General features: G+C 44.0%; 1 protein-coding gene across 1 annotated transcript in view; it reads right to left on the reverse strand.

Moving 5' to 3' along the window:
* Positions 1-277: 277 nt before the first annotated feature.
* nphs1 (NPHS1 adhesion molecule, nephrin) overlaps positions 278-24,183 on the reverse strand; it is a 36,351-nt gene continuing 12,445 nt past the window's right edge. Inside the window, exons 5-30 of the mRNA XM_070966655.1 lie at positions 20,496-20,618; positions 19,682-19,763; positions 18,469-18,572; positions 16,583-16,704; positions 16,198-16,369; positions 14,806-14,963; positions 13,690-13,831; positions 13,169-13,293; positions 12,929-13,097; positions 12,608-12,737; positions 12,230-12,402; positions 11,367-11,507; positions 10,646-10,786; positions 8,919-9,040; positions 8,148-8,307; positions 7,820-7,976; positions 7,256-7,407; positions 4,314-4,425; positions 4,045-4,226; positions 3,867-3,917; positions 3,413-3,535; positions 2,487-2,535; positions 2,030-2,162; positions 1,091-1,169; positions 677-843; positions 278-531 (exon numbers count right to left, since the gene is read on the reverse strand). Of these exons, the coding sequence (XP_070822756.1) occupies positions 442-531; positions 677-843; positions 1,091-1,169; positions 2,030-2,162; positions 2,487-2,535; positions 3,413-3,535; positions 3,867-3,917; positions 4,045-4,226; positions 4,314-4,425; positions 7,256-7,407; positions 7,820-7,976; positions 8,148-8,307; positions 8,919-9,040; positions 10,646-10,786; positions 11,367-11,507; positions 12,230-12,402; positions 12,608-12,737; positions 12,929-13,097; positions 13,169-13,293; positions 13,690-13,831; positions 14,806-14,963; positions 16,198-16,369; positions 16,583-16,704; positions 18,469-18,572; positions 19,682-19,763; positions 20,496-20,618 (3,359 nt within the window). The 3' untranslated portion in view covers positions 278-441. The remainder of the gene's footprint in view (positions 532-676; positions 844-1,090; positions 1,170-2,029; positions 2,163-2,486; positions 2,536-3,412; positions 3,536-3,866; positions 3,918-4,044; positions 4,227-4,313; positions 4,426-7,255; positions 7,408-7,819; positions 7,977-8,147; positions 8,308-8,918; positions 9,041-10,645; positions 10,787-11,366; positions 11,508-12,229; positions 12,403-12,607; positions 12,738-12,928; positions 13,098-13,168; positions 13,294-13,689; positions 13,832-14,805; positions 14,964-16,197; positions 16,370-16,582; positions 16,705-18,468; positions 18,573-19,681; positions 19,764-20,495; positions 20,619-24,183) is intronic.

Consider the following 24,183-nt stretch of genomic DNA (forward strand, 5'->3'; position numbering starts at 1 on the left):
ATCACACAGGGAGAAGAAAGGAAGCTGCTGGTGGTGAATGCTGGAGATGAAAAGCTGTTGGTGCACGATAGTCTTGATTGCATGAGGTTATTGAGGCTTTCAAACCCTCAAAATCATTCTGCCATTCCACCTTGCTTCTCTTTGCTCGGTTTCCCATGGAGTACCTTACTATTTTATAGGTCACCTTCGACCTTTAAGGAAAATAATCCATAATCACAACAGACACTTGAAAGTGAAATACTGTATTATATAACTTTTACAAACCCTCTAGCTGCATTCTATTCTACTATGGCAGGTTCATTCAGCGTGACTTGTGAGATACCATTGAAAAAGAATAAAATAAATAACAGGGTATTCAATATCTACCATACAAAACTGTACTGACTACTGGTGAATCAGAAATCCTGTCTTAGCATATTTGTTTGCTCTGACCTTCTCATTCTAGACTAATTCGCCCCGTAGTTCAAAGGGAAGATCAGAATCTCTCTGCGGTTGTCGAACATCCATGAACTCCCTCGCTCTCTCAACATCCTGCTGAGAGACAGATTGCATGTCAGTTGCAGTTCCACACAGCATATCATCTACCCTTATAAACAATGCATTTTGAATCCTGGTATCAACAAATGCGAATAACGAACCAAATAGGAGCTCTCATCCTTGGTTGGGGTTTACAGACCTGGGGGTGGGTCGGTGATCTCCACTCATTCCTTTGATGAGGCAATCTGTGGTCAAACAACGGCAGAGCGGAAGACAGCGAGGAAGGCAGGATGTCCTGGGAAAGACCCACGTCTCTCACATCTTCATACAGATGGCTGTGAGCATCCACGGGGAGGTGAGTGGCATCTTTGAAGGCACAAGGAAACACATACACAAAACAAAAATATGCACAAGTTCATTGAGAATCTGTATCTGTGATTTAATGATGTCGGATAATTGTTAATGGGTAATACGATAAATCAGAAAACACTCTCGCTTCTCAAAAGTTCAAACAAGGACAAACATGGCTCCTGCTTGGCTCAGACTGCATCATATTTGGGACATGAGGTGTTTACTGTTGGCTTGTTTACTCTGAGGTTTATTTGTGTCTCACCAAGCCTGCGTATTTCCTCAGGGTGTGGACTGAGAGGCGGCATGTAGTCACCGGTGGGGTAATAATAATGGGAACTTTCCTGAAATGAGTGAAATGGGAGAGATAGCGTCAGATCACCTTTGACATACAGGTAAATGACTATTCCACATGTGTTACGTCCGCATAGCGGGGGCTTCTTTTGTTTTGTATGTTTTTTCAAATGTCTCCATTTCCGTCAACCTTTTCTAATGCAAAACTGTACAATGTGCATTAAAATGCATTTATGGAAACACGACTGTGGTCCCTAAATGATCTGACAGCAAAGTCTGTGGAATGGGGACATTTTTAGAGACTGAGATGTTTTCAGTCCTGGAGGACCACCTCCATTGTATCAGCAGAAATCTAAATCAAAACCTGAGCAAATAAAACCAAATCAGCACTCAAGGCTACATACTGTACCACAACATACATGAAAAGATTATTTTTGGCCATTTGGCTGAACCCCCCCTTACAGGTACGTATTGTTTTGAATCAGGGGAGAGGTAAAGCCTGCCTCTGTGGGGATTTGAGGCCTCATTATTCCCCATCCAGCACGCTGCTATCTGTTTCCTTCTACCTCACTCAACAGTTTCCTTCAAGGGTTCAAACCCTTGTTGGCCCCTTTAAAGTACAAAATGATAATTTCTCTTTCACGATCGATGTGTATTTTGAATACTAATTGTGAGCTATTGATCTATGTTCCATCTCTATGCACAGCTAAAGGTTTCATTAGTTTATCTATCCATTTTCCTTGTTATGGCTGAATTCTCCACTTCCTCTCCTTCACCCCCTGCCTAACCTCTTTCCTCCCCCCATCTGTTTACTCAACCTTCTCTGTGTGTCTGCATATTTTCTCACTTGCCCTTTTCTTTTTCTCTCATCCCGCTATTTCCCTTCCTTTCTCCTCTCTCCCGCTCTTACCGTCGCATAGCTCTCGTAGACGTTGCTGCCTGTTTCAGATCCAGAGTCGACGAGGAGGGTGCGCTGGGCGGCGGCGTTGATCTTTTCTCTGCTCTCATACTTATTGGAATTGCTTACAGTTGACTGACTGGACCTACATGGAGAAATCAGATGCTTTTACTGTTGTGATTCATTTGCCAACGACTCTTAAACTCCAATATGTGCTAACAGAAATGCAAAACACTCAGCACATAGCAGCTTTTTTCCTGCATATGATAAGTTCTTAATAGGAATGCATCATGTGGTACCCATTTATTGCAGGACTGTGGTGCAAGTCTGATGATATAAATGGATACTGACAAAGGAATTTTTTGCCTGTCTGGCTGTTATAGTAGCTGGGTCAGCCAATGGATCAGACTTCTTAGAGTGGATTGGATGTGTGTCTCTTTATTACTTCTACTGTTGGGCCTTAACTTACCCCTCCTCTTCATTCTTCTTTCCGTCCAACACACTGGCTCCTCTACCCCCTGCAGGGGGAACAGGAACAGGAGGAAAGAGGCTTAGCGTTAGGAAATTAGAACTTGAAGAGAGGAGCATCATCTCATAAGCACTGAAATTGATCAGAGCAAAAAAGGGCCAGAGAGTGAGTGCCAATGAAAAACGAGTAAGTTGTAGAAATCTATGGGAAAAAAAAAAAACAGAGGGCAGAGGAAGGTGAGGAATGAAAAATAAAAGGTAGAGAGAGGGAGAGAACCTGACAGTTAGACTGAAGAACAAAAAGAAAGAGACAGAAGCGGAGAGAGAAGAAGGACATAAAGCTAGCAAATGAGATAAAAGATATGGGTGAAACAGAGAAGTGACAGCTTTGAAGGATGAATGTGGCAGGAGGTAGAGGCTTAGAGAATGAGCAGAAGAAGAGGAGACAGGATAGACAGATAGAAAGAGGGGCATGGAGAGATGAGAAGAGAGTGAGAGGCTGAGCTGGCAATTGCATCATGGTTCGGAGTCATCTCTTTGGAGCTGTTGAGGAATCAGGACATTATAATGACAGGAAGTGATGGAGGGAACACTTGCACGTCCATAGATGAAAAGATCATTGTGGTGAAGTAAAAATGAAAAAACAGTGACTGTCCAGCTTACTTATAATGGAAGTCCATGGCATTGGTTGGCAGTTTAAAAGGAATCCAAGGCACTCTGATTAAAAATCTAAAAATCTTTAGTAAATCATGGATGATCATCATCATAGACCCATGATTTATAATCAGAGTACCTCAGAGTCCTTTTAGACTGCCAACCAATACCATGGACTTCCATTATAAGCTGGACTACTGACCCTATCCTCGAGCTCCGTTGTTTGTGACCCAGAGCAGCGCTCCCTATTTTTTCCTAGATCATTATGGTTACCTGTCTGGCCTCGTCTCTTCTTCCACCTCACTCCAAAGAAGCAGCCCAGTGAATTCAACACCAGCATGACTCCAAACACCACTGTGAACACCACTGTCAAATCGGCTGGCAGTCCACTTCCACCTAGTTCACAAAACATTAGAAAACATTAGAGACATTAGCCCAATGCATAACAATGAAAGTTAAAAAGGAAGTCATATGGAAATTCAGAAAGATAAAAACTGACTGAGACAGACCCAACCACTCTCTCAATTGTCTTTATTGATTAAAGACTAGCAGAGGGGAAAAGTATGGGTGGGTACCATGACAACTGCTGCTCTCGTAGAGCAAACATTAACAGCCTTGGAGGTGCATACATTAACATGATTTAGCCAAATGAAGCTAGCTGCTGTGCAAACAGCAATTTCCAACTGCCCTTAAGAGCTTTTTCAGGGAGTTGTGATAAAAGACTTACTCTGTGAGACTGAGTCATCATCTCCTGGGACTTCTTCTAGCTCTGGCCTCTCTGTAGAGAAGGAAAAACTTATACACCGCACTTCCAGGCATAAGCTTATGCTACTTATTAAGCATATCATCAGAAGGTTGCACAGCAGCACCCTTTCAGTGTCAAACTGGGGTTACTCCAAACTGACCCTTGGTGGTGATGGTCAGTACTGCATTGTTGTCAGCATAGCCACTCTCTCCAATGGCGTTGAGGGCATTGACAGAGAAGTTGTAGGTGGTGACAGGCTGTAGGCCAGTGACAGTGAAGGTTGTTGCGCTGGGAGGAAAGACATCCATGTACAGAAAACTGGCTGACTGATCCCAACGGTATCTGTCAACCAAAAGGCACCATCAAGTACACTTCTTTGATTGTGAGAAGGTGTTATTCCTGAACCAACATCCTCTCTTGACATCTCACCTTACACGAAATCTCTGCTGCAAACCCCCACTGAAGCCAGGGATCCACTCCAGAGTGACTGAGTCGTGGATTGCACTGACTTGACGAAACGATGACGGAGGATCTGGGTGGCCTGAAGGTGAAAGAGAAGAAGCAATGTGGAAAAAGTAAATTCTCGATTTTGCGGAAATACTGACAAAGAGCAGAACACCTTCGCTCGACAGGTGGCTATTTGAAAAGGCTTTAGGTGCTCAGAAATGGAGATAATTGAGTGATTATATTTGCAGAAATAACATGAAGCCCTGCTGGCCTATAGGATCGTGCCTCCCCTCCGGCCTCCCTCTCTGCTTTGGAGTGGTTATAAATAGACATAATGATATCACTAAAAGTGAACTGATGTTCTTCTGCATAGAAATAGAGGAGCAAGAAAAAAGATTTGAGAAATTCTCACTTTTCCATTCATCATACAATTGCTTGTGAAAACACAATTATTCTCATGAGATGTGTGTACCAGACTGACCAGTAATAACTGTTTACCTCAGAGCAAAATGTGTGGTTTGTGGGTGTAATTGTTATATGATTCCAGGCTGTCACACTTATCACATATTTCTAAACACTGCAGTATTTTGCATCTGGCCTTAATGAAAAAAATTGATAGTAACAGCTGATGATGAATAATGAAAACAAGTGATTAAAATGAAATCAGGGGGAGAAGAAATGATCTCTGTGGTCAAAACTTGTCAGCGAGCCTCCAAAGCATCTTTGCTTTTTAACAGTTTCTCCCTTCTCAATCACAATTTATTCCAAAGAACATGTTCTTGACAGCACCCGCATTGCATTTTTAACAGTGCATCACTCCTTATCTGCTTTTTCTTAAGGTTATGCTTTGTTGTATGAATGATCAGGAAACATGGGCAAAGCAATGGCTGATCCCTCTCAGAACAAAGTGGCTGCTTTAAGTCATGCAATGAAGGATGAAGCCTCTTGATTATTATCAATATTGTGGACAGAGATCAAAGGAGGCTAAACAGGCCTTCAGTCTGACATGAGGCACTGCTTCAGTCAGGGTAGTGAAGGGAAAGTGGATTATTTTGCATTTGGAGCATGGAAAAAAGAAGGGTGGTTTTGGGGGCAGGGGGAAAGATAGTCAAGGAGAGAAGGAGGAGAGATAGTTGAGCAGCAACATAAGAAGGGAATGCTGTACTCGTCTCTAGCTCCAGGCTGCAGCCCAGTTTGCAGAGTAAATAATTCCCACTATCAGCCCCACTCATAAGATTCCAGGGCAAAGGGGTCAGCCTTATTTGGATCTCGTCTCCTTCAAATCCAAAAAACACCATGCTAAGAAAAAAAAACCCCTCTCTTTTCCTCTTGGGCTCTAAAATGATAAGGAAGCATATAAAATTTATTATCACTGCGTCAGATTAATTATGAATATTCACAGCACTAAAAACATGACTGGGGAAAAACAGGGCCAATATTGGATTGTATTTTATGGTTTTTATAGTAAACATTAAACGTGTCCAATGATGGCTGTGGGCCTTTGCTGAGAGCAGGACTGTGTTGATAATGGTGGTGGTGCAAGGATACACTGGTAGCTTGAAGGCAGAAAAGTCTAAGCACGCCAGGAGAGCAAAGCATATCACTGCAGCATTATCTGGGGGAGAAGTGAAGTAGCGCTATGGGCTAAATGATAAGGTAGAGATAGAGCAATGGAAAAAGTTCCTTAAAGGGCTGACACACAGGAGCAACCACTCTTTCCAGTTTATAGAATTCTACATGTTCAATGGCTGTACCACACTATTGTAATGTTGCTGGAAAAGGCTGATAAATCTTGGACAAAGCAGCACAGACAGAATCATTTTTGAGATGCTGCCAAATTAGAACCAAAGGAAAAATTTGTGCTCCACTGCCAAGGACGTGATATGCATAATCCCTATGAGTTGTGCGCCCTAACCACTGACTTTGATAATTTTCTATTCATTTAAAGCTGCATTATGTGATTTTTGACCACTAGGGGGCAGAAAGACTAATAGAAACTGATAGCAACGCAGGCCTGATATGCAATGCTAGTTTATTACTAGCATTGCAGACACATACATCAAGGCCAGTGAATATCCCATATACACTCCTCCGGTTTAGTCCGCTAACTCTGGTCTTTTATCTGGATCTCTTTATGTCTGGATGCTTGACTTCCATGACAATCCACCTGTTTTATCGCTCTCTGAGATTGAATGTTGGGCAAGTAGCACTGAGTCATTTGTTGCCAGCATATTTAAGATTAGGGGAAAAAGTGTTAATGAGACTGGCAAGACTCAGCCATATAGTCTATGTGCAAGGTAGATAACCAAAACAATGAGCAAAAAGAGGCTAAAAGAGATTAAAGCCTTGTAAAGCTGCAGATTTGGATGTTGACTCTCGGTTGCTCTGTATTATTAGTGACCTTTTCACACAACAGTCATTTCATTCAATTTTAAAGAGTGTGATGCATTTTTAACATATGATTGCTACCCAGGGGCTGCACAGTGGCGCAGCAGGTAGTGCATGTGCCTCACAGCAAGAAGGTTGCCGGTTCGATCCCAAACTTCTGTGTGAAGTTTGCATGTTCTTCCCTTGCATGCGTGGGTTCTCTCCAGGCACTCCGGCTTCCTCCCACAGACCAAAAATATGCTCATTAGGATCATGAATGGTTGTCTGTGTATATGTTGCCCTGCGACCTGCGATTCAGCCCCCCCGCAACCCCGAAAGGGATGGGTGGTATAGAAAATGGATGGATGGATGGATTGCTACCCAAGGGGAAAGTCTAAATTTGGTGATTTCTAAAGTAAACTGCCAGATCAAGTGCTCATGAAAGTTGACATTTTGGAGATAGATGATTTCAACATGCATGTTGTGGAGATAACCTTAGTCACTTAGAGACTCAAACCAATACACACAGAACACACAAATACACATAGATACAGTACTTGTGCTGACGAGCTGGATGTCGAGTTTGTCTTCCCCAAGCGAGTTTTGAGCAGTGCAGCTGAAGACAGCGTAGTCCAGAGCTGCACTCACATTTACTACTCGAACTGTGCTGGTGTGGAAGGAGCCCTCCCTCACGGTCTGCTCCTCATACCTGCAGCACACACGCATGCACACCCACACATGCGCGCAAACACACACACACACACACACACACACACACACACACACACACACGCACACACAGAAATAGAGATAAATCCTAAGCAGGCAGACAGCAGGGATTGTGATGTCCTGCAGATTGCACTAAGTCACCCAATTTCACACATCAAAGAAGCATTAAACAGGTATTTGCATAGTGAAAAGCAAAGTATAAAATGTACAAAATCTGGATTTAGTGGTGAAATAGCAAAAAATAGGATAAGAATATATTATATTACAGTAAAACCTAATCTAATTGTGAGGATTCATCAATATGTAACAAAATACTGACAGCAGCACTGAAGTTAATAGTGAAAAGAATAGCAAGAAAAGCATTTGGAGTAGAATAATGCTTACTCTCTAACCTGGGGTTTGCAAAGTCCATGCGTACGCCATTTTTTTCCCAAGAGAAGTCGACACGAGGGATACCTTCTGCCTGACACACCACCTCAGCTGTAGTGGTTCCATCCCCTCTACTTGCTACCTTCCTCCACTGGGCTCCTTTCTGAAGCTCCGGTTTGACTACACAAGACAAGATGGGCATGGTGCTTATTCATGCAGAAACCATAAACAACACAGGACTAAAAGCACACATGTATTTATTGACAGGTACAAAAATGTGTGCATGTTTCTACAAATAAGTCTCCACGTACGTTTTGTTCCTCTCTGACAGAATAAATATGACACACTCACACTGCACTACCAGCTGCACATCTACAGTGGCAGGGGGTTCTATGCCATTATTGGCTGTGCACTGGTAAAGACCAGCATGAGCGCGAGTCACATCATGGATGGTCAGAAAGCCAGATTCATCTTCCTGAGTCTCCTCTCCCATCTCCACCTCCCCTTCTCCCTGCGGAAGACAAAGTGAGGTGGAGTAAGTGGCAGACAGCAGCTATCCCTCAATACACAGACTCCCCTCCTCCTTGGTGAGGGCTGGAGTTGTGGGGGGTGTGGGGGCTGTGCGAGGGCAAGACAGGTAGGGAGAGTTGAGCAGGAAACCATCAGGGCTTGAGGTGGGGATGAGAAGGGCGTCGGGGGAACGAGCTCTGAGGACAGAGAAAGATAATGCCAAGGGTTGGAGAGCCACAGGGAAAGAGAAAAGGAGGGGCTGTGCAGGTTGAAAGAGGGACACACAGTACTGCCAGGGGGTGGGTTAGACCGGAGAAGGCATCAGTAGATACAGAGACCACGCCACATTGACGAATGTGCCCTTTAGTCACGCAGCAGTAATGAAAGCTATTTTTCTGGATTTGGGCTGAGTGTGGAGCAGGAAGAGGTGGGGTGGAAGGATAGTTAGAGCCAGTGAAATATGGTGCATCTGTGCATTTAGAAAGGCCAGTGATGAACGGTACGAATGGATAGGATAATAAAAAGCAAGCCAGGTAAAGGAAATATAATTCAGGGGATGGCTGTGTTTCTGTGTACCTGTGTATTTGCGTGTGTGTGTATCCAAACTCTCACCAGCAATTTCCAAGAGAACATGCCAAATATCACGGGGTTGGCATCTGCCACACATATTAGGTCTGCTGTTTCCCCCAGGTTCACAAACACAGGGTCTTTCTCTGCCTTGACACTGGGAGCATCTGAGAGTGCGAAAATGGGACAAGGCTGAGGCAGGACCAAAGGTTAACAGGCCAACCAGGGACAAATCATTTGCCAACCCATTTAACAGCAATGCCACATTGCTATAATTACTCTTACACTCTTTTGCCTTTGAACTTGTTCATAACCCTGTCTTAATTGGCCTCTGTGTTTCAGATTCAGTGCTATTAACCTCTCTATATGTTTGTTTTTGCAAGCCAGCACAAGCAGTGACCCACAAGGCCCTCCACTGACACCACATCGCCATATGGACGATGACAGACTGACAAATTCCCCCTCCCTTGATTGCTCTCTTCATCAAATCATCTCTCCTTCCTGACTGCAGCGCTCCTCTTCTTATCTTTATTTTCCTTTACTTCACAAGCGTTTCATAGTTCCCTTGAGTGCCATGTACTCGCAACAATAAGACCATTAGTGCCTACTTGTCTAAACCTATGTTCACACTTGACGAACAGTGGTGGGAAACACTTGAGAGGCTCAGACCTCTGGGTTGGTGGGATCCACCCATGTTGGCCTGCTAACCAAGACCGACATTGTTAAGTGGGCTACACCGCCACCCATAAAAGCTACTACAATTCTCCATACATAATGAATATCTACAACTGTCAAGCCCAGTCAGATCAGGATGGCAGAATCCATTAGGCGTGTACCATGGGCTTTGGTGAAACAGGCAGACCTACATTTTCAACACTTCCATTATTAAATCATCAGTATCGGGGCAGAGGGCCTGGAGCTCGAGGCTGGGCCTGGGGCAGCTGTGGAGGTGCACGGCCTTGCATGGAGGCCTAATTAATGAGGCATGTTTGCTGGACAGGAGCTGAAAGTCAATGTTGGTGTGGGGATGCACTGACGGTTCTGATGCTTTGCAGCTTTAGACAAGTTCAAAAAACACGCAGTTAGCAGCCAACAGATTCAGTTCAATATTGTTGCAACATGGACAACTATATGCAAAAAAAAAAAAAAAAAAATCTGCTCATTCTCCATATTTAAGGAAGAAGACCACAATCCAACAAAGATATACCTGCAGGTATACCTGCAAATCGAGCATGTTAGAACCTGAAAAAAGGTTGATTAATTATGAATGGGTTGCAGGAAGGTTACAAAAATATAGTATAGTATAGTATAGTATAGTATAGTATAGTATAGTATAGTATAGTATAGTATAGTATAGTATAGTATAGTTTTCTCTCCCATCCTTTGCTCTCACTCTCATTTTCAGTGACATTTTGCCTCATTGCAATCCTGGTTTAATTTATATAAACACTTTGTAAATTCATTGTGAAAAGTGCTGTAAGTTTCTCAAAACTATTATTTTCATTCTTTTTTTTCTGTTTTGTCCATTGTTCCTCTTTTAAGTGCTCTGTTGTACTTTAATTAATCCCTAATAACTGTTGAAAATATTCACACATGCTTTTGAAAGGTTAATATCTGCAAAGCAATCTACAGGAAAGGGTATTAAAATTTTTACTTCTAGTAAAATTCATGATAACATAAAACACTTCAACATCAAACACAATAACTCTCGATCAGGGCACACATGTGGGCGCATCCTTCTGCTCAGCTGTTTTCTGTGTGCAGGTTCTTACACTGAACATCCAGCATAACGGACGTTTGGTCGACACCCTCGTCATTTGTGCACTTGACCGTGTAAACTCCGGCATCTTTCCTCGTCACATTCTCGATCTCCAGTGAGTTGTCGTCCAGCCAGTGGTAGCGTAGATCTCCCTCTTCACAAAAGCATGGAAACATACACACACACGCACACACACAAACATGCACAAATGCAAACCAATGGTAAATTAAGTATTCATTACACGCTCATCAACCGCATGTCCTCTGGCCACCGGTCTCTAAGTGACATCTAATCCTGCATTATTGATTGGCCTGGCCGGATTCCCACATCAAGCCAACAATAGGCTGCGTGAGAGACACCTTCTGTCCCACAGAACTCAAAATGTAGTAATATGTGGGTTTCAACATTCTCTATGCGGTCATTATCTGGCGGGGGCTGCGTGTGATGGAGCAAACAGAGTTAACAGAGAAAGAGAGTGGGTGCAGCGGGGCCCTGATGACACCGGCCTGGAGGAGAAGCCAGGTTTAGAACCGTTGTGTTGCATTCAGCGAGACAGCAATCCTCATTTAGACTGCATACATTAGAGCCATAATGAGAATCACATTTGGCAGGGTCCCATGCTGGCTAACCTGCCATGTTTTATTCAGACCCTGAATGGCAGAGCTGAGTGCTTACTTGCTGGCTCAGCTCAACTAGGACCTGGTTTATAGAGCCATCACACAGCCCTGGATCACCTTTGACCAGCTTCTCCCTGCGGTGCAGCCAAATGCAGGAGACCTCCTCTGGGTTAGCTGAGACCAGCAGTGGGATGGTTGCCATGTCATCCTCCACCACCTGGACCTGCGTTGGCTGCTCTGGGCTGAACTCTGGTGGGTCTTACACAGAAACGGCACACAAATACAGCTGCAGTAAGTTGGATTTACGCCAAAAATACACGAGCAGAGGCACGAGCACAAACTGAGGCACAGAAAATGACAAGAAACAGCAAAAAAGAACACGATGACACACCAAATATGTTGAGCATGAAAGCAGTAAGAAACACTAATGAGAGTCAAACCATTAGAAAGTCGACATCCCACCGATAATTCCAGATCTAACCAACTTCACATACTTAGAGGGGAGTAAGGCAACACAGGAGGGAGAGGGACAAGAATTAAAACGACGCGTGACAGTACTGTTGTCCAACTGCAGCTCTGCACAAACACACAGTGACATTCCTTCATGCTCATACACAGTACCAAGCTTTGAAGCAGTGGCTGGCTGCTGCCTGTGAAATGGCATCAAAGACAAACATGGCCATGCAGCAAAGCAAATGCACAATTAGGACACACTGCCGCAGAGCTCAACAGACCCACAAATCACAACAAAGGTTTCCAGTAAACAAAAAAAAAAAAAAAACCCCACACACATACACATATTATACGCTGACATTTCTGTGCAAAAGTGCCCCAGTAAAGCAGCACACACCATCATAGATCGTCATTATGCCTCGTTTAAGTTTTATGCAGGCCACATCTCTTGGTCACTCGCCAAGAAGAAAAAAAGGAAACAAACAAACCAACAACGAAAGAAAAAAAAAAAATCACCTTCTACTTACAAAGAACATTAAGTTTGAAGAATGTGCTGGGCCCCTCTGATAGCAGGGGAGTGTAAGCCTGGCAAATGACCCTCTCGTTGTGATGCTGTGAACTCAGATTCAGGGACAGAGAACTCTGCACTGACACACCACCAAACTGAGCCTTCCTGGGTGGCTGCTCCTCTCCCTGGAACCTAGGACATAAATCCCATCCAGCAAATCCACTCAGGAGGGGAGGTCACCGGGTAATCGTGCACATTGTCACATTTAACAGGATAAACATCAGTCATTCAGGCTCATTCTGAAACTGAATTAGCCACATCATTTCTGCAGGAAAATTCCCATATCAACATGTGTCATTGTCTGCCGTGAGCGTTTCCACCCGCTGCCTTGTCAAACCTGAGCACCCCCAAGCTCCAGAAGATGCTGGCCTTGGGGTTACTGCTTCCAGACTGGCACTCCAGACTTAGCTTCTGGCCTCGGCGTAGCTCCTCCTGTTTGGTTGTGATCTTGACACTCACTGCTGGAACTGGAGGATCATGGAGTAAACCAGAAAAGACAATTTTAACTCGCTGACAATATCAAGATGAAGACTATACAGTGATGTAGCTCTATGAATGGGCTCATATCAAATTCATTTATCTGATATTGTACTTTTCCCTCAGCCGAGAGAATAAAGCTCAGGCTGTGTTTTTGTGTGAGAGCTCCAGAGTAACTCACAGTGAACCATGAGCTTAGTGTGGGCAGAGATGGTCTTCTTTGCCTCATTTTTGGCATCACAGCGGTATGTAGCCATGTTGTCACTCGCCGTCAGAACCAGGACCAGTTCTCGAACCACACCCCGATCAAAGGACGTCTGCTTCAGTGCATCAGTCACAACTTTTCCGTTCTAAAACAGGACGCCTATTACACAGAGAAGTGAACTCAAGGCATACAGTACAACACACAGCACAAATTAACCTTGAACCAGGTGAGAGTCCCAAGGGGATTCCCTCCAGTGGAGAAGCAGATGAGACGGACTGTGGTCCCTGAACGAAGGGGGACGTCCAGGGGAGGAGTTTCGAGCCATATCTTCTGAGGAGGGTCTGTTGTATATGGATTGACAAGAGTTGGAAATACTTAACTTGTTTTGCTTACTGTTCATGTTTAGAAAGGATCATTTGCCTCTGAAAAGAGTTGAAGCCAATACCAGTGTAGGGAATATTTATATATGGAAAATATTTCTTCAGACGCAAACATGATAAAGCATGACTGGAACATAGCAGCTCATTCTGTGTCAAGGATTATATTTGTCAGCTGAGCTATATTCGCCTTTTTATATTCGCACTCACAGTTGTAATTACCACTGACCCCTCTTGAACCACCATGGATCTGTTTTATATAAGAAAATGGTACAAAATTCTCCTTGGTGATTTTTTTGAATGCAGGTTTTGTCTCCAAAATCATAATGGTTTCATGAAACCAGACTTAAGCTCACTCACAATAAACACTGAGTGTGCTGATCTGGATCTTAGAGAAGTGTGTGCCCTCATTGAAAGCCTCACAGGTGAGTTTCAGCCCATCCTCCTCGCGGGAGACCCTGTGGGTCATGTTAGACATGGTTGTCATCCCACCATTGTCTCCCTGCAGACAGAAAGCACACATGACAGTTCAGTCAGGGGACAGACAGCCTTGGTCTCTGGCATTGTCTGTCTTAGGAAAGAAAGGAAAAAAAAATCAGAGAGAAAAACAACCTGGAACCATTTGTCTTGGTGAATACAGATGGCAAATTAGCTGCTGTAATAACTGATGTTGTGCGTGGTCTGTGATAAACAAGCATATTCATCTGACTCCCTCTGCTTTACACACCGTTATAAATTGAGCAAAACGTCATTTTGCACCTGCCTGATAGCAGCCATGCCTATGCAGCACATCTGGTTATTAAAGCTATTATTGTGGTGATTACTGTAAAAGCCACAGTCAGAAAGACTAACAAAGACGCTGGACAGGAGCGTCAGTCTTCATTAACCTCACACGGTTTCAGATGCATTAAAGCTCACACACAGCACACTGAGTGCCTCGTGTAAGATCAAATGAAAATGCTGCTGCCAGATGAATAAAGAGCTTGTTTAATAATGCTCATCTTCTGTGTCAGCTTTTATTCACTTTGATCTTATTAACATACACAAAAGAGGAGAAGAGCAGCAGAATACTCCTTTTGGACTCGGCTGTTGATTCATTTGCAGAGCTGCAGCAGGCCTATTCAGAGAGCGCTCATGGTCATACCACTTTCTTTCATCTGTGAAGGTTCACATAAGGTCACATTTCATATTGAGGATTCTTTTAATTCGATGTGAGGCATTTAAAGAGATTTTTGTTGGTACCGTAAAGGCAAGCTTGACTGAAGGGCAAAACTTTTGCACCTCATTTTTCATGCCTTTAGCCTTGTGTTTACTAAAGAGACAAAAACAAGCCAGGTTTTAGTATTCATCTTTAAACTGACCAGTATGATCACCAACTCACTGTGTACAAAAGGTCTGGTCTCTTGCCAGTATTGTTCTTGGCTTCCTACTCAGAAAATTTCAGCTTTGTGCTAATTGTGTTCTGTGTAGTCTCACCTCTTCCACAGTGACAACAGATGTGTTGAGCTCCTTGTGGCCCAGCCACCAGCGAATCTGGACGGGGGGATTACTGGAGGTGGCATAACAGCTCAGACTCAAGTCCTGCCCCTCAGTGGCCGTGAGCGAACCCAGCAGTGTCACCTCTGCGGGCTCAACTGATGCACACCCACGCATGCAAAGACAAGTCGGTAAAAATATTGTCCCACGAATAGTACATTCAACAGCTACCTATTCTGATCACAGTGGCAGCGGAACTATTTTTGGATGAGAAACATAGAGCTGTATCAAGGGTGAGAGGGAAAATCACTTTGAGTGGCAACTTGTTTTCTCAGGAGGTTTTCTGTGTGGTTTCCAAAGTCTGCTTCGTTTTAACCACAGGGGGAGACGGGGTACAATAGCTGCAGGCAAAGTGATGCAGCTGCATAAAGCCTTCAGGGGAATACAGAGGCTGGGGACTGAGCTGGCAGACATGGGGAAGGAGGGGTCATGTATGTAAGTCTTATACCTGTTGGTTTAATCCCACACGAGACACAGAATGGGATGCATTTGTGCATGCCACACAAAAAGACTTGAAATTACGCAGGTGCCGTGAGGTAAAAGAGGCATATTCACAGTACGCCAGTGAGACGTATTCGTGCCCTCCGGCCTCTGCCAGTGCCTAGAGCGCAGTCAGGCAGTCAGCAGCTCATTTTCAACATTCCTGAATGGATGACTGTGAGGCATGGCACCAGGGCCTGTTGGGGGCTTGCTGAGGAAAGGAGGGGCACCAGAGTAACTTCAGCCACCTTCATCTAACACGAGCAAGAGACATCTGCAAGGACTGATCCTAATTCAAAGCATATTTACATAAAATAGGTGCATCAATCAGGTAGCATTTAAAGCTCTGACTTACATTGGCTGGCTCTGTAGTGGAAATCAGACTATTGTTAGGCTCAGTGCACCAGGGCTGCTGAATATTAATCCTGTATTTGTTTTATTGTTGCTGAAACAAACATTTTATATTCAGAGAGAAAAGTATAATCTATTAACCATGGGCGTTACTGTCGCACAAAGTGTAGGCTTTACTGCCTCAGGATTGTGCATTGAAGCAATTCAGCTAAATTAGTGTAGCAGCTATGAAAGAACATGCAGCGATACTAATCTGGAGGCAGTCGGAAATATGGGCCGCAGCCATAATAACCATTAGTTTCATTAATGATATTAGCATTAGAATTTATGCTGGGACAGCAAAAGAATTGGTTTTGGAGGTAAGACTCTTATTATATTCCTCTGCCTCATGTCCATATCCTTAATAATCCATTGCTGTGAGTCTTGCCAGGGCTTTTTTGTGTGTCAGTGTGTTTGTGCGCTCCAGTGCGGTGCATTACATTAAGCATTATTTTCACTCACAGAGCACAGTGATTTTGCGGCTGATGGACAGAGGCGATAGGGACACCAGATTGACGCTCTCGCAGCACAGCACTGCCTGGTTGTCCGCAGGGGTGATCTTCAGGTGGAGGACACTGCTGGACTTCTGCGCCACAATGTCCTCCTTCCAAATTGTAGAAATAACTTCTCCATTCTTCTCCACACAGATGAACACGTGAAATTTAAAAAAAGGCATCATCAAGAACTTGCTCGAATAGTTGCACGTCCCATCTGGTGCAGTCCATGAAGTACAGAAGCTACTAACAATGGGATACATACACAGCAAGTTCTTAAACTAAAATAGCTCATTTTGTCAGTGTGACAGTGTGTTGCAAAGCCTCCTTAACAGATGGTGGAGAAGATTTACCTTGGTCCAGTGGAGAGTGGCTAGGGGGTTTCCACCATGAGACACACACTCCAACACGAGCATTCTCCCCGCTTTGACTTCCTCTCTCTCCAGACCTACAATAACTGGAGACTGAGGTGGGACTGCCAGGAAATGGGAGACAAAAATAAAAATGGACTTGACAAAGGTGAATGGCATAGAGGGCGATAGAAAACTAAAAGGGAAATGGTGACGGAAGAGAAAGGATGCAGCAACACAGAGACAGAGCGGGATGGAGTGACCATCAATAGGATAACATAAAAAAAGAAACTGCACCGCAATGAAAACACTCTTGGCAATTGAGTAGGGAGCATCCCTATTTATTGAGACAGGGCCAATAAATTGGACACATTCAACATGACTGTGGGATAAGAGGTCGGGATCTGATGAAAGCATTAAGTATTAAGGGAGCAGTGAGCTGGATCCAGTCCATAAAGAAAAATAACAGATGTTCAAACAGTAATAAGGCAACATGAAATATGAATAAATTACAGCCTCCTTGAATAAAATATGCACAGTAAGTAGAGGAGGAGGGGCCTTTGTTATTGCTGCAATCAGATTCAGCGAGCAGGCTGCAGACCCTGGGCCAGGGTGACAAATTGCCACCTTGCTAACAATCTGGCTGGCTGAAAATGGCCACCGCGCTGGCTTTGATGGGCTGGCATGCTGAGTAAGACTGCAGTGGTGGTCCCAAGTTCTGCAACATTAGCACTTAGCACAGAGCCCATGTTGTTTAAAACAGAGCGGAGAGATGGAGAGGAAGGGAGGACTGCTCACAGTTGTTGGTGATTGTTACAGCTGCAGTGGCTTCTAATGTGGAGGAGTATAGATAGAGACAACATTAAGGTGTCTAGTCAGCCTGCGGATTATATGGCAGCTGAGCTGGAGGGGAGCGCTCGCCGCTGAAGGTGTCAGCAGCCCTGCTCCACTTTAATCAACAGCATGATTTAGGCCTGGGAGAAGCAGGTGGGTAGACTCTCAGGCCTAAACAATCAATTACTTCAGCTGATCAACAGAGTAGAAAATACTAAACCTACTGTAGTAAACAGTCGCTGCAGCGTCACACTGTTTGTGCACTCAACAACAATGGCTTGCGCTGTAGCATTGCCAAATAAGAGGAAAAAGAAACAGACAGAGACAGCAAGTGTGTCAACTCACCTTTGTGTGCCGCAGTAACAATTTCATTATATAATGTCACGCGGTTTGTGATAATAACATGAAAGAAAAAGCAACAGAAACTGCCTCCCCTCCTGCCTCAGTGGATTCTAAATTTAATTTGAGCTGATGAGCACAAAAGTTGCTCAGTTAGTTTTGCAGGATTCATCATTATTAAGTGTGGTGGCCTTAGTTTCCCATATTTGTTATTATAATGCTGTTAAAAAATTTAGTAGTTGAAGCCTCACTGATATAATCCATCTCAGTTGGTCTAATAATTAGGTTATGTGTTTTGGTCAAAGTTGGGGTGTAAATAATTTTGAGATTACTGAATAAAACAGTAAATCTAAACTAAACTAATTCAAATTTAATTGCAGTGTTGGTGTATGTTTTTACGCTGCTCGCCACCGCTGTGGACAAATGTGGTTTAAGAAAACCGCCAGGACCTCCTGCTTTGGTCATATCAATCGCAGCCCACCGGGGGCAAGCTTCCAGAACTGGAGACCGTCACGCTCATGTTGTCTTGAAATAGGTGTGAGTTTGTCTTCAGGTTGAATGTTTCTCCCCGGACCACTAACACGGACTGAGTGCACAAGGCCGGATACCCTTGGGCCTCCCCGGGGTCGGGTTCCTGTGCGTGTTTGTTCGGAGCGTGTTTTTGTTAAACAGAGGGGGTGTTGACTGTCAGTTTGCAGACAGGTTGAGACACTCACAGTACACGCTCATGGTCATTGTGGTCTCCACGGGCCGGAAAAGGGCGGGGTTGTTGGCATGACATGCCAGCTGCCTCCCGTTGTCAGAGCTCAGAGCGGTGACACTTTGAGAGGTAACAGAAAGACAGAAGAAATGAGAAGATGCTTTAAACTGAGCTCAAAACATCACATCATGGTTGTGTCTGGCCAATGGTGGAAGAACTATTCAGATCCTTTGCTTCACAGTAAGTAAAAGTACCAACACATCAGCTTGAGTACATGTACAGTTCAGTCCAGTGGTTCACAGCTTTGGGGTTGGGCCTCCCTAAGGGTCACAAGATAAACCTGAGAGGTCATGAGATGAATAACAGGAGGGGAGAAAAGCTAAGTTCTATTTCGTTTTTGCTTTGCTTTCTGTGAAATAATGGATGCAGTTATTTAAATCAAACCACATGGGGAGTTTAGAGGAAAAACGGTAGAACTGGAAGAAAACTCATCTTAAAGATGACAAGGAGCCACAACTAGACACTGATGTCCCTCTGAAAGAAGTAGAAAGGAGCATAAAATGGATATACAGATTTGTACTTAAGTGCCACACTTGAGTAAGTGTACTTTCCACCAATGTTTGGCCACTTGCACATGACAATTAATCCACAAATGCACTCGGTGATGTACGCTGAAAGATCCCCTAGTCCCCGCAATGCAGTGGATTTATTCTGAGCCTAGTTTACTCTTTCAGTTCAAATTGCAGTAGAACGTCAACCATAACAATCACACATGGCCCACTGCTGTGCGCTCTCAGTATGAATATGAGGAAGAAGCATCAATATTGCTTAAAACCTTGGCTGTTCTGCAATAGAGCTGAACAACGCTGCAGCTCCTCAGTACCAATGTTATCTCAGGATATGACAAGAGGTTATTATCTTTGACACAGTGGAGACAAGCAGGATTAAAGCAATCTATGGCCCTGCTTAATGTATAGGCACCTGGCGAACCGGCGAGGATCGGATCTGTCTCGCTGCTGGAATGTAATTTTGTGCGTTTGATGGAAGCTAATTCAATCGCACAGTGCCAAGTAACAGTTCGCTGTGTGTAGAAATTCATTGTACTCACTAAGACAGAAGGGGAAAATAAGAGTGGGGTGGAAACAAGGGAAACAAGAAACAAAGACAGACTTGGAGAGATTGAGCAGGCTGGTGAGGAGAATGAGTCTGGCAGGCGGGCGAACACATACGTTACTTCAGCATGCGTGTTCAGGAGCTTATCCTTTGAGCCAGACATGGTGAAAGACTCTGCACCTGTCAGCTCGACTCCATCTAAAAGACACAATGGGGGGAAGGCACACAAAAAGGGAGAATACTGTGTGTAAACTTGTTCCTGTGAGGCAGAAACATCAGTGTTATCCTCACGTGGAAGGATAAATACTGGAATATGATAAATATGTGTGTGTGTGTGTGTTGCAGTCACAGTATGTACCCACCTGTCTTTAAAATGAAATGAAATCAGCGCTGAGGCTCCAATATCAGCAAAAAACAAAATGATATTTTATTGAACACAATAAAGATGTACATTTCAACTAGAGGAGAGCAGATAACATATATCGCAGAGCTGCATCAAAACCCTGTAGAGAAATTCACACCAAGATGAAACAATAGAACATCTCTCCCTCTCTGGTTCAGCAGTATACAGCATAATAGGTGCGACAGGGGAGCAAAAGGCAAAAACAGAAAATTGCAGTTTTTGTAACAACTAGGAGCTTGACACATCCACTGTACACGTAATTGTAAAGTCAGTGGAAATTGGAAATTCATATGTTCAGGCTATTTCCTCCCACACAAAGTCTGCTCCTTTCAACTCTGCGATTCGAAGACTACGAAATAAGAAATCTTTACTGAACTTGCATTTCATCCTCTGCAATGTTTTTATGTTTATATATACAGGTTGCGACCTATGGAAATCCCTAGATGTGGAATCTCGGAAAGACTGCTGCCTTTTTGTTCTAGCCTGTCAGGCTGACCATGTCTGTCAGATCAGAGAGGGTGACTCACCTTTAAAAAGTGCGATTTCAGCCATGGGCACTGCGTCGGGGGCAATGCAGGTGACGACATACTTCTTCCCTGCCACCCAAGGTGTTTCCATGTCCACCTCAAAGTACGGCTTGGATGGAGGAACTGAATGAGAGAAACAAAAGTAACCATATATCCATCACACTAATTCTGGGTTAGAGGAAACACATGATATCACAGATGGATATTAGCTTGTGCAGTGATATGATAATAAGCACTTGTAACATTTGGGACTGACTGCATGTCATGTTGGAAGCTTTTGAGTGATTTACTGCAGCGAGGTTTGATGTTTTGTTGAGTTAGAATACAAATTTTAGACAAGAGGAGAAAGCAGAGATGAAATAGTGATGAAACCGATCCAGTGCTAATCTATCATAGCAAACACCAAACACTTGTCTTCTCAGATCACCCCCAAGCTAAATGTGTGCTCTCTGGACTGATCAAAGCAGTCTTCCACTGTTCTACTATACAATCCTTTTATCTGACCATAAATAGGAAATTCCAGAAAAAAAACATAGCTTTTAACAAAAGGAACCAAAAACTGTTCAGCAGTAAATTGAGACATGTGTCACCAACCAATCATCAAAGAGATATCTGCAGATCTGTGAGTCACTCTTTACCAAGGCTCAGCTCACCCTACAGGAACCTGACTGCTTATTGTAGCAGCTTTCAGTAAGTGGGTGAGTCCATAGAATCAGAAGGCTGCCGTTAATGTTGTTAGTCTTTCATCAAAGATCAAGTGCAAAGGCTGCCTGAGTTCAGAGACAGAACGGGGTGTTGGGAAGTACAGCATGAATACGTGTGTGGTGGAGACATGAAAAACCACAGCAGAGAAGTAAAGAATTACGGCGAGAATGAGAAGCCAGCCAGACAGGCTGCAGAGGAGATCAGGGGCAGGAAGATGGCTGCTGCTGAATATCTGCTAATGTGTCTGTAAAAGACACTGCTGGACCACAAGCAACAACTCCATGCGGCCCCTCATTCCTTCTCCATCTCTTTGGAACATTACAATCAATCCCTGACCACTAGGAGGAGCTGTTGCTGTGTGCAGAGTCGCCCATTGGCTCCAGTCTGCTATTGAGACAGATGAGATGTGGCTGCAGCTTCAAACTGATTTAAAAGAAGCAATTGAATCTGTGTGGACTGTGATGGGTTACCCAGAGCACTGCAGAGGCGCGCGCTGCAATAATGAGATGCATTTGTTTGTTTTCCCCCCCTCTTCCCTGAGAAGATGACTGGGCCATGCATCTATTGACAGCCCCTGCACTCTCAATCTAGTCAGTCCCGCACGATTCACATAGGCACACCACTTGTTGTGCTCGAGGAGCGTCTGGCAGCCTAACAAATCCTAAAATAAGAATAATGATATGTTCGCAAATGAGGCAGGCAGGTATCTAATTTTTTCCTCCCTCGCTCATGCTGGCCAGTTCCTCTTATCTCTCATTCACTCCATCATCATCCCTCGCTAGCAGCCCCACCGCAACCCACCCCACCCCACCTCACCTCCCCCCCTTTCCTCCTCACAAGCTATCCTTCTTGACCACTGCAGTTAAACTCCAGGAGTGCGGGGGAAGGTGTGTTCCAGCTTGGACTGGGAATTACAGCCCGCCATCCATCACATCTGCAAACCATGTGACCCAATCAGCCCAGTCAGGATGAACTTGCTCACATGCACAAACACATTTGTACAAAGATGATAGTGATAGCACACATGGACAACAACAAAACACACATTCTGTTCAATTTAGTAGACGTGCACTCAGAGCAAAGAACAGACAGCAAACAAGCTGTTCTCTTAATTAACTCTTTGTGCCCCTTCTTTGTCTACTTGCCAAGCAGCTTTTTTATTTTGTCTCTATCTCTCTCCCTTTCTCTCTGCTTTCTAGCCCTATCTCTCTTATTAAGGTACACATATGAACACAAAAATAGGCATGCAAAGACTCGCTCCTGCTGTTCAGACGAGGAACAGTGAGCCGCAAAATTCGATTCATTAGACAAATACAGACGGATGGATGGATAAGGCAGATAAGAAGCAGATTAGCAGACACACATCAATATGCATAAGCAGCTCTTTCCACCTATCTTTCTCTCTCATTCACATACAGACGCACACGTTCCCTTTTCTCCTCTGCACACAAACACCCAAAGATAAACTCAAGTCTACAGTGCATGCAGATTTGCACGCACAAACACACTGACACAGGCGAGTGAACGCTACAGTCATCTCACTTCTCTCTATAAACAGGCGGCAGTGTGTGCACAGTAACATGTGATACAGAGCTGATTCTGTGGAAAATATTGGAGAGGGCCCAGAGGATAAAACAGTCTCTAAAAAGCTTATTGTGCTGAATTAAGAAAATAATGGAGAGCAGAAGATCAGACTTCTCAACAGCAGACAGACGCAACTCATCGGCTATCTCTGGAAGACAAAGATTCTTGCACAAGAATGTATTTTTATACACACATACATGCACACACACTGTAGGTCTCAGGTGTCTGATCTCTGGCAATGAAGCCTCTGAAACAGCACTGTTTTTTCAGCTTCTCCCCCTTCACGTCTGTGTCTCCTCTGCTCTGGGGGAGAAGTGAATCACCCCCACCCACTGACACATCACTCCTCCCTGACCCACTACCACTGTCTCTCTTACCTTTTGTTTTGGGTCGTTAAATTCCTGTTTGTGCACTGCCATGACCATTAACAGAACATATTTTGCACTCATGCAAGCTCTGAACTGACTCAGTCGTAAGTCTGCCTTACTTACCTGCCTTGTTTAAAAAAAGAGTTAAAAGCAAAGCAGACAGAGAGAGAGAGACATCCCAGTTGTCCCTTTAGTGTCTCATTGTGTGATTTAGCAGAGACTCATTTGTTAATTGTAAGAACCCTGACATCAGCCTGGCACTGTGATATGCACACCATCACATCAGTGCATAACACCCCGTCCTCTGCTGGGGTTATATCTTGGGCGACTGTCAGAACTTTTTCGTGAACGAAGATGAATAAAGTCACCATGTTCTACGTTGCCTGTGCCCCCATTTATAAGTTGTTCCATTATTCATAACAGGGAATCATAAAATGAAGGCTCATTATATACTCTTCAAGTGCTAAACTCATTAGCTACCGCAAAAACCTCACCATAGCCCTGGTTCCTAAAATGTCCTCTAACCTCCAACCAACACTGATAATAAGCTTACACACATGGGCACGCACTCACTCACACACACACACACATATATCTCTGTAAGACCCAACTATGGCAACTGAATGAGTAACACAGTCTAAAACCAGAACACATCAAATAACTGTTTTGAACATTTGCAGGAGGCATCTGTACAGGCATGCAATGCGTTGAGGGAGAGAGTTGTTCATTAATAGGATTAAATGCTAAGGCTAATGGTATAAACCGAGACACAGGATGTGTCAGGTATGTGACGGGCACAGTGCGGGGTAAGTTTTAGCAGAGGAGGGGGGCTTCAGTGGAGGAGGTAGAGGTTGTTATTGTCATGGATTACTCACTGCCACTTGATCTGCCTATTGCAGTAATCCCCTATCTAAGCTCTGCAGGAAGGCAAAAACACACAGGAGTTATGTTGCACCAATGGAAATGTCTTGAAAACATGTCTTTGTAAGCCCATGGATGGGGCTTATTGACATTTTTGCCTCCATCCCCGC

The sequence above is a fragment of the Chaetodon trifascialis genome, chromosome 7 (genome assembly GCF_039877785.1).
Source record: "Chaetodon trifascialis isolate fChaTrf1 chromosome 7, fChaTrf1.hap1, whole genome shotgun sequence".
Classification (NCBI taxonomy): Eukaryota; Metazoa; Chordata; class Actinopteri; order Chaetodontiformes; family Chaetodontidae; genus Chaetodon; species Chaetodon trifascialis.